Genomic DNA, 14,770 nt, shown 5'->3' on the forward strand with positions numbered 1-14,770 from the left:
GCCCGCGGCCGGGCGGTTAGGGCGGCCGAGCCCAACAGGTGCGGGTTTTCTCACAGCACACGAGGGGGAGAGGAGAGCAGGTACCAAAGCTTTCAACGCCAGCGCCAGCTCGTCCTGGAAACTTGAGGGGGGATCAGTTTTTGCCTCGCTCCCTTGAGAGCCGGCTGGGGGGTTGTCTTGTCCTTCGAGCTGGTTGCAAGAGGAGGCGCAGAGCCGCGTGAAGTCTCGCTTTAAAGCGTGCGGGAAGGTGGTTAACTAAGCGGAGAAGTGGCTTTGAACCTCGTTGTGCCAGCTGGGAAAGGGGAGGGATTGGAAGAATGCTGGGTTTCAGTTCTTTTGCCCCAGTCTGTAGAAAAAACAGAGTGCGAGTTGTTCGTGGCGTTCTTGTGAAACGGCTTAACGAAGAAAAGTGGAGTTTGCAGCAGGCCTTTAACATCTTGTAACTTTACCGTTAAACTTAGGTTGATCAAAAATGACTAGCAGCAATGGCTGGTTTCAGAGTGCTGGAATATCCACCTTTGACTCCACACGAAAGAAGACTTTGCCAGGTTGGCCTCCTAGGCAGCTACCGTTAAACAAGCTTTCTCAGTCTGTAAGGCCAAAACTTCCACCTTCCGAGAGGTGCATTGTACCAAAGGTGATACAAAATCCAGGTATACTTTTCAGTTTATCCACTGGGATTAGCTATTAAAATACACTGTTAATGCTGGTGAAAGTAATGTTATGATTTTCTCTTTTTTGAAAGGTTGCAACCCTCTGCTGCTTTTTCTTATCGCCGTATTTTCTTAAATGACTTCTTTAGCATCTGCTCCAACTTGTTGCTCTTCCTATGTCCTTTTGTACTGGAAGTCTGTTAGAGACTTGTTGTAGGGTGGGCTATATAGTCTGCAGCATTTTGTAATTATAAATGCCAAGTTATACATTACAAGTGCTGCAGAGGTTCCCAAAGTATAGGATATGTACTGCTGCGTAGAGATCATTGAGAAGAGTTTTAACTGCTGTTCCAGATGTCCCAGGATGTATTTTGAATTCTGTCTCTTCGACTAGTTGTATTGAGGTAAAGGCTCCTATTTATAGGACTCGGAGATAACAGTTTATTTTAGTTCTTCTTGGCTGGGAGGTACTTGTGCCTGAGTATATGGCAACCCTGAAGCTGAAGATTCCATCCATCCTAGAGTTGATACAGGGAAAAAGATTTCATTTTTTTCTCTTAAATCTAAAAGAACACACCGTTCCTTCACAAAAGTAGATGCTGCTGGAAATGTTAATGGGTTAATCTGTAGGAGACCTCCAAGTCGAAGACGACTGTCCAGATACAGCATGCTGCTTGGAAGAGTTTGTCTTTCGAATGAAATTCAGAAAGTGTGGGTTTGCCTCGGGACTACTACTCAGAATTTATAGAAGTCTCTTATGACTTGACTAACTTGCTTCACATTCCCTCCTGAAGAGCGTAAGGGCTCTGTGCTAGGACAGATGAAATATCCACCCACCTGCTGTCCTGGTTCCAAGTGTGGTTAATTGTGGGCGTGGGGGGGACCTGCAGGGTCAGGGTGGGTGTGCAGCACAGCTCTCCCTGTGTTTTGTCCTGGCCACGTCGGCCAGAGGTGCTGTCTCTGTATTCAGCAGCTCTTTGTGGGTGGGTTTCTTTTTCTTTGAATGAGTTATCTGCTTTTTGAATAATGTATGTGGTTGCTAAAACTTCTATAGCATCTTATGACAGGGAGTTCCACTGCTTCATAGTTTTGTGTGGAAAACCACATGCTTCATTGTTTTGAATCTGCCATCAGCAACTTTCATTTGATCACTGGTTTGCAGGGGAGGGGAGGGGGAATATATGTTGTATTTACATGTAATATCTGTCTATATTCAGAAGTTAATGGATTTAGTACTCAAAGTAAAAGCTTTGATGCTTTTAAAAGAGGAGGTACACACCGTTTCAGAATTGCTAGTATTGTTAATGTAGGATTCAGTACAAAGCAGTACTGCTCCAGAGTAAATAACTTTTGCTTTTTGTTCTAAGAAGCATCTAAAAATAAACAGATTTAAACTGTCGGAGAGTGTGTTCAGTTCTTTTCTTGATTTTGTTTCAGAACCTTTTCTTTTGAAAGCAGCCCATGCAGCCCCGTTATCAGCACTTCCTCCAAAGAAAGACCTAGAGGAGTTTATTGCAAGGTACGAACAGGGAGTAATAAACCCAGTATCTGCCTTGCATCAGTTTGCACAAATGCACCATGTACAACTTGAATTGAAAGAAACTAGTGTGGCAGGTAAATACTTCTTTTCTTAAATAAAGTAATATTTGCTTATCCTTGAGGTGATCTGAATGTCTGCAGTTAGTATTGATGGCACTAACACAGATGAATTTTTTCACTGTTGGTTGCACTACCCTCCACCTACGTTGCTTTTTGGCTGCCCTTTTATGGTCTGCACAACTGTGTCTCATAATTAATTACCACAGAATTTGATCAGATGAATTGTATACAAATCTGACTGCTACCAGAACTTTGTGAAAAGTGGGTAAAGTGAAAGCTGTCAAAATTCTTGTGGAGGTGAAAGGTTTGAGTTGTATTTTGCTAAAATTGTCTTTTTGTCTTGTACTTGTCCTTGGAATGAATATAAGCACATAAAGCTATGGATAAAAGTACCTTAAAATACTTTCACTAATTGTGTCTGCTTTTTTTTCTCCTTTAAAGGCAATATCATAAGGCCTTATTTTGCCTTTTGTGCTGTGGTAGATGGTGTTTGCTACAAGACTGGACTGGGAAGAAACAAGAAGGAATCTAAATTAAATGCAGCTAAACTGGCTCTTGATGAGCTACTTAACTTGGAGTGTACAGGGGCAAAGGCTTCTGAAAAGTCAGGTAAATATTCTAGCAACACCTAATTAGAACTTGAAAAGCTTGGCTTAAGGGTTTCCTATGCAAAATCTCCGTGTCATTTTATTAAATGCTTCTGTATCAGGGCCTCTGTCAGTTTTCTTGAATCCTTTGGGCAGAGCTGTTTGTCATATGGTTCTGAAACTGGTTTTTTCCTTTGTCTTTTGTGTATTAGGAGTTGCATCAGTTTGTAGCACAGAGCGGAGAATACTGAAGGAATTAATTCATTTGTTGCTGTTGCACTTGATTTGCTACTCACTAGGTAACAGCAATATGAAGTTGATCCTAAGCGGTTTCGAATTTTAACGATTAAAAGCTTCAACACTGAGTTACTACTTTCAAAGAATTCAGTTACCATAACTTTTATCTTCTTTTAAGGGTTGCCGCCTAAATAGTTCTACGCTTACAAGGACTTCAAAATCAGAAAATAAAATTCTTAGAGAATTAGAAACTTTTAACTTGCTGGGAATAGTGTGAGGTCCATGTTCTGAAATTTGCTGTGTCCATCCCCGTTTGAAATTTTGTTAAATTCTTAGATCCTCCCTGTACTCCTGCTGAGCCCCAGACTCCAGCAAACTCTGTTCGTGTTTCAAGGATCTGTTTTGGTAAGGAATAGTTTTGGTTTTCTGTATTGATTGAAATTACCCAGCAAATGCTTGCCTTTTTTTTTTTTTCTTTTAAATTATTCTTTTAATACATTTAGTGATCTCTTTGAAGTTACTGTTACTTTAAATATCTTCCCTTTGAAGAACGCTGTAAGAATTAGTGTCGCTAAAGTAAGAGATTGACCATCGGTTCTACAAATGGACACAGCTTCAGAAAATTGCTTGAATTTAAGTGGTAAACTGGTGACAGAAATAGAAACCGTATTTTTGTCCTTAATTGAAATACTGCGTGCAGTAGGTGATCAAACTTGGTCCATATCTCTGATTTATTATCATGAATAATAAAAGCATAAAGTGTTTAGGTATTCTTGTCCTTTATTTATTCATGTCTGTCCTGATAATCTTCAGAATCCCAAAAGTGTGTGTTGATAGTAGTGCTTTTACCATGTGTTTAGATTTATAATTTGGCAAGTGGTTGATCGTGTCGTTTTTTCCCCCCTCCTGCAAATTTATGTCTTGCTGGTTTTTACTGTTTTATTTAGAAGGAAGGCAGCTTATCTATCAAAAACTTTCACAAACACTTGAAGAAGTATTTAACAACCTGACTACCAAACATCCTGAGTACCAAAGTTGTGGCAGTTCACTGGCTGCCTTCATCATTGAAAAAGGCAAGTCTGTTTCGATCGTGAGTATTGGGGAGTGGAAAACCTGGGCTGTGTTCCTGGGGAGCCTTGATTAACGCATTTCTGATCTGGTAAATAAATGTAGAGGATAGCTCTCCTTTGACATACTCTGTTCTGATGGCTCTGTCACACGCATAATTGTGCTGTAGTCATGCAATATATACAGCAAAGGCTGTATAGACTAGTATAGGCCGGAGCAGGTGGGTATTCTCTGAAGGAAGCTGCAGCCTGTGGAGAACCCACACAGGAGCAGGCTTCTGGCAGGAGCTGTGGTCCGTGGAGAGGAGCCCACAGTGGAGCAGGTTTTCTGGCAGGAGCTGTGGTCCGTGGAGAGGAGCCCACACTGGAGCAGGTTTTCTGGCAGGACCTGTGGTCCGTGGGGAGGAGCCCACACTGGAGCAGGTTTTCTGGCAGGACCTGTGGTCCGTGGGGAGGAGCCCACACTGGAGCAGGTTTTCTGGCAGGAGCTGTGGTCCGTGGAGAGGAGCCCACACTGGAGCAGTTCTTGAAGAACTGCAGCTGGTGGGAAGGACCCAGGCTGGAGTCATTCCTGAAGGACTGTGTCCTGTGGGAGGGACCCCGTGTTGAAGCAGGGAAGGAGCGTGAGGAGGAAGGAGCGGCAGAGGCAAAGTGTTAGGAACTGATGCTTCCCCATACTCGGGCAGGGAGGAGAGGAGGTGGAAGAGTCAGGAGTGAAGTTGAGCCTGGGAGGAAGGGGGGGGTAGGAGGAAATTTTAGTTTTGGTTTTGTTTCTCACTACCCTGCTGTAGTTGGCAATAACTGAAGTTAATCGTCCCCAAGTCAAGTCTATTTTGCACATGATGGTAAATGGCAAGTGATCTCCCTGTCCTTTCTTGACCTACGAGCTTTTTCATTTTATTTTTTTCATAGAATCATTTAGGTTGGAAAAGACCTTTAAGATCATGGAGTCCAACCTGCTGGGGGACAGGGGGTGTGAGAGAGCACCTGGCAGCCGGACAAGGTTAACCCACCACAATCACGTCAAAATAAATGTTTTCTTTTTAGGTGGACAGCATGAAGTTGTAGCTCTAGGAACAGGAGAATGTAATTACAGTCAGTGCTTTCAGCCTTGTGGAAGAGTGTTGCATGACAGCCATGCCATTGTTATTGCAAGGCGTTCTCTACTTAGGTGAGAATGTGTGTACAAATAGTTACCAGTTCTCTTGCAGCCAGTTCTTCTCAGTTTTACTTTTGCAAATGTAAATGTAAGTGCACTTGCATTTTATAGTTAGTGCTGTCTGGATTATTTTCAAATCATGTGACTGTCCATGTATTTGTAAACAAAGTAGTGTTTTTCATATTTACTGTTACTTAATACTTTCTTTTAGATATTTTTATAGACATCTTTTGCTGTTCTATAATGAAAATCCAGCGAGGACAGAGAAATCCATATTTTGCACAGCACCGTGCTCAAAGCTGCTTACCCTAAAGCAAAATACAACTATCTTTCTCTACATGAATCAGCTTCCAAAAGGAACTGCTCAGTTAAAATCACAGATGTAAGTATTTGGTTATATATGACCTTGGTATTTTCAGAGGTGTTGTAGTGGAAGATTAATTTGTTGGCAGAGACAAACACATTCTGTTACACGTTTCTAAGATGGGGGGGTATTCTGAATTTTTTTCATGTTTTGGAAGCATTAATGTACAGGGTGGTAGTGATAAGCGTATGAGATACAGCGCAACATGACAATACAAAAAAAACTTCCACATGGGTTATAGCTTCAGGACGATGCTTTGTTTATTACAGCTATCCGCTTACCTGTTAACCCCCCTCCTAAGATACTATTAAAAATACTAATAAATCATTAATTTAACCACTGAGCAAGGGGATGTGGTGACTTAATGTCATCCTTTGCACCACAGGACTAGAGTATAAAAAGCCTTGAATTGAAACAATAGGCTCCTGCTCTGCTTTGTAGAAAAAAGGTAATGAGAGAAACTTGATGGGACAAATACACTCCTATGTTTATCTTTACACTTCTAACTTCTGTTAAATTTCTGAAAGTTTTTTTTTAATAGTTTTGACACTTAACAGCAGCAGTCGCTGGTGCACCAAGTTATTATGAGTTCTGTGTCCCTTGTAGTGGTGCAGCGGAATAATGTCCCTGAAAGTCGCACACTCGTAACTTTTTCATATATACAAGACAGCTGCTTTCATACTGTACTTGGGGTGTTCAGAAGGCAGACTTGTGAACTGGAAGTCACAGCCAGTTCGTTGCGAGTTGTGCTGACTGGGGGAGCCCCTCCTGTTAGAATTGCAGAAGGTTTTAGATTACTTTCAGCGTCATAGCCTGCTCTTAGAAGGAAGTGGTTGATGAGTCTGGATGCAGTTTGTAAGCCACTCTAATAGTTGACGGATCACAGATTCAGCACTTTTTCTCTTGCTTTCTGTCTGTTCTGGCAGGTGCTCTCTTTAAGACAAACTCTGGGAAGTCTTTTCTTCTAATACAGCAGATTTGCTTATGTATAGAGTTATTTAAAGACAGTTTTTAGAAGGGACTTGCAAGTAATCCATTGAGTAGCAAAATGTGGCCACTTACTAACAGGCCACATACATAAGTAGTACGTTACTTAAGCCAAAATTAAATGGTTGCTTTATAATAATGTAGTAAAGCACAAGCACCTTTGATCATAACATTGTAAGTGATGATAAAATTGGGGAGAGTTAGCTCAAAACTTCAGGCTTTGACTTCTTATCCCTCTTTGGTTAAGGGGGAAAACTGTTCTGCTTCCAAACAATCACTGTTTTGTCTCCCTAATGTTTTGCATCTGCTTGTTTTACACTGCAATTCTTCAGAATATTTAAGTTATATTTTAAAGGAGACTAACAACCTTCATCTGCTTTTTTCACAAGATGAACAGCCTTCAGCTAACTTCTGTCACAGTGTAAGCAGACACGAAGTGATGGCTTGTTTGCAGCATATGCTGATCTTTTTTAATGTTTGCACAACTGATGGCTAAGATTAGGCTGAATTACTATTTCTTACTTGATTTCAGTATTCTAGTCACTTGAGCAGCTGAATGTGGTGTTTCTAAAACTTAGAAATACTGAACGTAATGTAAGGCCAGATCTATTGATAATTGTTTTCTGAAATTCATTTTCTTGTCTTACTTTAGACATCTCAATCCACAATCTATATCTGCTTACGAAACTAATGAAGAGCTGAGTCTCCATGTTGCTATAGAAGGCAAGATTTACCTAACTGTTTGTTGTCCGCCTAAAACTGTTAGAGCAAGCAGTATGTCAGCTAGTGACAAATTAACAAAATGGGAAGTGGTTGGTATTCAGGGAGCGCTGCTGAGTCACTTCATTGAACCGGTGTATATCAACAGTATTCTTGTCGGTAAGCTTAATGCAAATTTCATTGTCTGTTTTTGTCTGTTTTCATGTTCCAGTTTGATTACATTTTATAAAAGGTGAACTAAACCAAGATGGTTCTTTAAAGAATTACGGTACTTTTCTGAAAAGGTACGAAGTGTGTATATTTTTTTTCTCACTCATCTTTGAAATGCCCTAACGTAAAACTCAGGCTCGCTCTTTTGTCATCGCGGGTTTGTTTTAGCTTGCCAGATTGCCCTTCCTTTACTATGTATTAAAGTAACAGAAGAAATTCAGCATTGTTTTATAACAAATTAAATTTTAGATATTGAGAAAATACCAAGTGTGACAAATGCTGTGTTAACTGTGCAGTCAAATATGGTGACTTCAAGGTGACGATGTTAGTCGCTTAACTGTAGAACTGAGCAGTGGTGGAAAAACTACCCGTATTTAACTGAAAATGCTCCATTTCACCCTCTGGTATCTTACGAGCTCTATTGGAAAGTCTGAGTTTTGTGTTATGTCCGTGGTCTGCTGCCCCCGCCGCCCTTTTGTCTTGGTTAATGCAAATAGGTTAATGCAAAATCCCTATTAATGGTAATAGGGATTACCAAGGTGATAGTGAATTCTCAGGATTTTGTGGCAGTCGGGAAGACCATATTATTATCAGAACTCATTTCAGTAGCTTTTATGTATGTGGTGGAATTAAATTAATTGGTGTTATCCTGAAGGTTTTCAGGTGTTTCTTCCTCTCGGTATTTGTATTATGAGACTTAGTACACAGATGTCCGAGTTCTCCAGACATTGAAGATGTAGCAGCTTTTCCTTTTCTAACACAGAACAAGGTTTTTTAAGTGCTCCAAAAGATCTTGCAAGAATTGGTGAATGCCTGCCTGTTCCTTCTGAGGAAGTTTGGGCACTTCTACTTAAAAGCGATAGGAAAACTTCTAATATGCTCACTTAAGTGGTATTCAAAGTAAACATAATAATCTATAATGTATTGCCCTTCTATTTAATAGACATTCTATGACCATCCCTTGAGATGCTGTGGACCACAGTATGTTTATTTAGTAGGCAGTCAGAAATGCTGTTGGATATGGAGTAATGCGGGAGAACTCCCTAGCTTATTTTCTAATCTAGAACATCGAAGTTTGTGTTGCAGCTTCTATTTTAATGGTGTCTTCTGCAAGGAATGTAAAGAGTTGATGAAGAATAATTGTTCCAAAAAGGAGGCATCCAATGAAAATAACGATACCTCTGGAGAAGAAACTGAAATAATTTTTGTTCTGTGAACTGAATATTGGAACTGATTTTTCCAAACATGACTTTTGTGTAGAAAAATGAATATAATGTAGACCAATGGAAATATCTGCATTCCTAGGTTTTTTTTAAATTTTTTAATTTGATGTACTTATATGTGACTGATCTTATTTTGTTTAATAGGAAATGGAAATTGCAAGGATACGAGAGGGCTAGAAATAGCTATAAAGCAGCGTGTCGATGATGCACTTACATCAAAGCTTCCCATGCCTTATCTGGTCAACAGATCTCATACTTACTTGGTGAATGCTGCACAACCAATTCAAATAGACTTTAAACAGAGGTCTCGTAGTTTGAATTGGTCATTGTCAGATGCATCACTGGAGATTGTGGATGGCTTAAATGGAAAAACCACTGAGAGGTTAGAATTTTTCTTCATTTTGTTGGAAATAATGGTTAGCCTTACTGTTTTGTGCCGGTTCATTGGAGTATTCATTTTTTAAGCTATGCATGGAGGCCACAGTATTACCCAGATGAGAGAGATTCTCTCCTGTGTTAGGTGAATGCATCCTGTGATGAGATGTAGTTTTAGAGATCTTGTAACTTTACAGTGAGATATCAAAGATATGAAATTAAATAGCTCTTTGAATTGAGATATCTTTATTCCATTGTCTGTTGTAGTGAACGTTTTAGTTTTCACAATACATAAAACCAACTACCATCCTAGTTCAGATGAATTCCAGTTTGAAAACAGTTTTTGGTTGGCTTGTTTAAATTCTCACAGCTGCTGATTTGCATTAGCTTTGTTCATTGAAAGTGGAAGTAGTATCATATGATTGTATTCACAAAGCATTTGAGAGAAAAAAAATCCTGTAGTGATCAAAGCAATATGCCTGTAATGTATTTGTTACTGAGTTTTATTATTCTTTTTTCATTTTGACTATAGTTCACCGTTCAAAAGTGGCACTTACATGGCAAGTCGCCTTTGCAAGGCGGCAATGTTTAGTCGTTTCAGATTGCTTGCTAAGGAAGCAGAACGGAATGATTTGCTTCAACTTGCAACGTACCATGAAGCTAAGGTAATCTGGTATGGGGCGGGGGGAAGTTTTAGTGAGGAGTCTCTTAATGGCTACTCTCAAAGCTGGTTTGATAGCCAGGGATGACTTTCTGTTTTGCTGAAGACTGCACCTGAACAGCTGGATCTCCTTTATTGCCTATGATCTTTGCCTGAGAATGTCTGAAATTCCTGTTTTCAAGTAAAATTAATCTACTGAATTATTCATGAAACATTCTCTATGAACATCTGCCATGTTTTGTCTCAGCATATGGAAGTTGCTGGCCACTTTCCTCGTATAAGATAGTTTCGTATTAAAAAAGTTGGGGGTTTTTTGTTCGTTACTTCATTTTCAGTCTTACTTTTTATATTTGTTTCATACATACGTCGATATTTTTCTACCACGGTGTAGTCTTGTGGGAGGATTCTTATGTCATAGAGGAGTAGAAAAGTAGGAATCGTTCACTGGAAGACAGCATTAGGTCCCCGGCTTTCCTCTGTGGTATAAAAATACAGAGAAATTACTTAAAGGAGCTACTGTGATTCTTGATTGCTGTAAACACAGTTCACTCACTTCTGTCCATACTTGGAAATATGTAGGCTCATCTTACTTCTCTGTACTCTTCCAGGGTTTTCCTCACCTTGGTTCAAGAGATACACTTTATTTCCAAAATTGTTACGTGAAACTTAAGCTTCTATAAAGTACAGCTCTTTTTTTTTTTTTCCCCTCCTGTCAGAACATGCAAGAGATTGTTTTTTAAATGATTCAAAAACTACTTTAAAATAGAATGGCTTGCTAAGTGACTGTTTGTTCATGTGTTTAGATTTGCATTGAACGATAATGAATGTTTATTTTCTGTGTAAAAATATTATTGGACCTGAAAAGATGCTGGAAAAAACAGTGTTTAACAGAACAACTCTCTCATCCCAATAAATGCCCAAACATATAAAAAGAATACGTTTTTAGAGTCTGTAACACTTTCCCTCGCTGTCAGCAACTGAGGGAACTGTAAGATTTGTAGGTATTGTTTTCTGCAAGGTTTGTGCTTGTGCATATTGTATGCTGGTGGTAAAGAACACAGATCTCTCTAACCATCATTCTTGAGATCTTTCAAGATATTTCTTTTTTTTTTTTTTTTTTTTTAGATTCAATCTGAACTGTACCAAGAAGCTAAAAACTTGCTGCAGAGCTACTTAGAGCAACATAGTTACGGATCCTGGATTGTGAAGCCTCCACATATCGAGCAGTTCAGTGACTGACTGTGAGGTGGATTGTATGTGAAGTCAGTTTGGATGATTTCTTGCAGTAAAATGTAATTCCGATTAGTAAAATGTAATTCTGATTAGTAAAACGTTTAACTGTAGGGTTCATATTTGCAGCAAGAAAATCATTCCAGAGCTGCTTCTTGTCAATTTAAATGCAGTTATTAAGCCATCTGTAACAGTTCAGTCTTTTCTAAAAGTTGATGTTTTCTCATAGGTAGGAGTATCTAACAGCTTTGCAAATCTGTTTTGTTTTGCCTGTTAGTTTCAGGATTGCTGTGTATTGATTTCTTCTTTTTCCCTGCCTTTTTCATAACTGTCTTTAAGAAAGAAAAGAAAAATCAGTAAAAGCTGGATTTCTTTTTTAAAAAAAAAAGTATACCAATGTGAGAATCAGTTTCAGAAACCAAAATTGGCAATCTATGCTTTATCTGTAGGCATCCTTTGCTAGTCATTTTAAGACTTCTGTTTAGCATGGATTTGCCAGGTGGCTTGCAGTTTACTGTATATTTTTTGTGGTAGAAGGGTTAAAAAATAATCAGCATACTTCCAGATGTGAAGCTTTGAATTACCAAGCTGTTACTCAACTGTTTGGTGACAATCATTATTTTTGGTAGTGGATTTAAAGCATTTTAAAGGTGTCAAAGCTGTAAATAACAAAACAGTGTGATGTAGTACAGAAGTCACCAGAAACAAGGTTCCTTCAACTTTTGTGGGCTGCCCCAAAAACCATCAGATGTTAGTGCTTGTAGATTAGTTGGACTCCTCCACCCACAGACTACTTTATCACTGTACTGATGAGTCCTTGCAAAATTGGCTGCATACATAATCTGAAAAACGTTGCCTATCGAGAGGGAGGTTGCTTCCTTGTAAGTTATGGTAAGAATATGGTAACATTATGATAATGTTTAAAAGGATGTTGTTAAGTACCGTACTTGGGTTTTGTGTGGTGTTGTGAAATATTAGTGTATTTAAGCTAGATGGTACACTTTCATTGTGTTACTTGATTTTTGTATATCATACAAGTGTGGGAAGTTGTTAAGTTACGTAATGTTTTCATACAGCAGTAATAGTATAGTGCTGTAGTCGTGTTTCAGCTTCTTATTGTAAGAGGATTCTAAAACAAAAATCTTCCTTCCGGTATTATTTTTTTTTTCCTTAATCTGTTTTTCTAACTAGTACATGGTGTCTTTACTGGAGGCGATCTTAGGTTGATTTTCAAGTTGGTGAAACTCACTGACTTGTTAGTACTGTGTCCTTGACCTTTTTTTGCTATTCTGCTATTTTGTTTTCTGTTACTATTTTTTAACTTGGGGGGGTGGGGTGGTGGTGTTTTGTTGTCTTTTTGTGGCACATGCTCCACATAATATTTGCTCTGAGTAATCTTTCCTTTCTAAGAATGCTTGAGAATGGCCATCATATTCCAGGCTAGAGCTTATTGGTGCCTTTTTTCAGGGGTATTAAAATGTCAGTAAATTTCCTTTGCAGTGTGTTAGCGTTTTATGTGCGTACAGACTTCCTGTATGGACCACTACTGTATCTCTTGGATCCACAGTAACAGTTTTTTGCAAGATTCTGCTGCAGTATTGTTGTGTGTTATGCTTTCTGTTGCTGCTTTTTGTCATTCAATGGCCCTTAGAGAATGCAAAATTACAGTGACTTGAGCATACGTCTTCATCTTTGTGTTGTTTCGATCAGAACTTGTTCTCTGAAACCTAATTTAGTCAAGAAACTTGTCATTTAAAAGAGTACGTATTTGCAGGCATTTTTAACTTCAGGGAAATGAATACTTCATCATTAACCACTCAGCGATATTAAGCTAGGTCTTTCAAATGTATATAGTGATAGTCTAACAGTGTTGCTTAGCTCTGCTGATCCATACGTAAAATGAGTGTGCGTCTATGATGTGAAGTGTATGTATTGCAAAATAACACTATGTCAAAGTAGCAATACTTAATTCTAAGTTGTTTTTTTTACGCTACCCTTTGCTTAGATTTTCTACAGAATGGCATGAGTGTGTTCACATGCTTTTCCAGTGTGCATTCTGTTAATGAGACATAAATAACTTTTATCAACTGTTACATGCAAAATGCTTTGCAAACATCTTGCATACATAACTGCATATTTCCTAAAAAGTATGACTGAAACTGAAATACCACCTTAAAATATAAATCAGAATCTAAAAGGCCTCATGACTACAAGCACGTACAACACAAGCAACTTCCTCCTACTGCTCCCTCAACTAGCTGTATGTATCAGCAGTCTTTATAGTCAAACAGGTACTTCTCTGAAAAGGTGTCTTGAAGTGCTTGTTGGAGGTGCTACATAGGGAGCAAGCCAGCCAGAAAATGGTTTGAAAATCCACAGCAGAGCATGGCTACTGTACAAAAGTCACCTGGCAGTCCCCAAAGCTAGTGCCAGAATAGCCAAAGCCTCTGCTTTCCATGACTGTAAACGTGCAGCTGTCTCAGAATATTGCAGCCCAACTCCAAAGCAGTTTGTGCAGACCAAAAAACAAAAAAAATCACGTGTATGTGATTTCACACTGCATGTGTTTCGTTTATGAAATTGTTAGCGAGCTGTGGCTTCTACCTTTCCTAATGAATGTGTGGGTAAGTATCTCTCCACCATAATTTCTGGGTTTCTGAAGTACTTGACTGTTCCTGCCTTATCTAATGCTTACTGTTTAGGGACGTAGAAAAGGTCTTTGTTATTCCACGTGGGGTGTCCAGCTGCATGGATTGACCCCAAGGCAGGTTTTACCAGATCTTCGGTGTTGAGGTTTCTCATGCTTAAGCAAACGACACAGGAAGCCTCGTTTATTAACAGAACTGTGTTCAATGAAGACTGCTCCTGTACCTTCTTTCTGATTGCTGAGAGCTGGGGCAGCAATGCAGATAAACATGCATGGCCTGATGCTGGAACATGTTTGCCAGGAAAGCCACGCGTTACGTGTGATGCTGTTACTTCAGGGTGCAGCTTTCTGCTGTGGATGAGAAGCTTTAGATGCAACTGATTGAAAAGGTTATAATGTTTAAGTCACCCAGTGAAAAAACTGAATGAAATAAGGGATAATCTAAACCCGCACCACTGTTACTGAGTTACAATTACATTTTTAGTATGTTTTTACAACTGTAAATCTATTATTAGTCTTAAATCATATAAACTCTGTATCTTTACTATTGAACTATAATTCTATTTCCATTCCCTCCCTAATACTCAGCATTAGAGTGCAAGTCAGCCCACCCTTAGGCCAGCTTCCCACACTAAGTCTTTCAGACGCAGACCTGATGGAGAGTCCAGCAGGTGTTCAAGGGGGTCTCTGCATTTGACTCTGCATGTTAGTGTCACTGCTAGGCCATCTCAGCCTTACTCGGTTTTATTGTTGTGGACACTTAGGTATGGGTGGTCTTGCAAGATTCAGCACACTAAAATTGCCCTACAGTTGGCAGTACTAGTCAGAAGTCAGTAGTATTCATATCATTGTGACATTCTTACGGGTGTTTTTAAGACTAGTCTCTTTTTTACCTTATCTCATAGGCTCAGTGCTTACTATGTCTTTAAATATTGTCTCACTGTTTAAAGGTGATTTCATTATTTTTGCATGCTGCTTTTAAGAGTTTAACAAGTAAGAAGGAATCTATGTGAAGAGAAGCATTATTCTACAAAGATTGACAAGGTAGAAT

At 39.1% G+C, this 14,770-nt stretch overlaps 1 protein-coding gene across 1 annotated transcript; it reads left to right on the forward strand.

Moving 5' to 3' along the window:
* The first annotated feature begins 472 nt into the window (after window positions 1-472).
* ADAD1 (adenosine deaminase domain containing 1 (testis-specific)) lies at window positions 473-11,081 on the forward strand. Its single transcript, XM_009334951.1, has 11 exons — window positions 473-653; window positions 2,091-2,267; window positions 2,694-2,861; window positions 3,413-3,481; window positions 4,024-4,149; window positions 5,191-5,314; window positions 5,514-5,684; window positions 7,306-7,532; window positions 8,951-9,188; window positions 9,714-9,846; window positions 10,968-11,081. The coding sequence occupies exons 1-11, from the start codon at window positions 473-475 to the stop codon at window positions 11,079-11,081; spliced, it is 1,728 nt and encodes a 575-aa protein (XP_009333226.1).
* Window positions 11,082-14,770: the final 3,689 nt, after the last annotated feature.

Source organism: Pygoscelis adeliae, unplaced genomic scaffold (genome assembly GCF_000699105.1).
Source record: "Pygoscelis adeliae isolate BGI_AS28 unplaced genomic scaffold, ASM69910v1 Scaffold31, whole genome shotgun sequence".
NCBI classification, from domain to species: Eukaryota; Metazoa; Chordata; class Aves; order Sphenisciformes; family Spheniscidae; genus Pygoscelis; species Pygoscelis adeliae.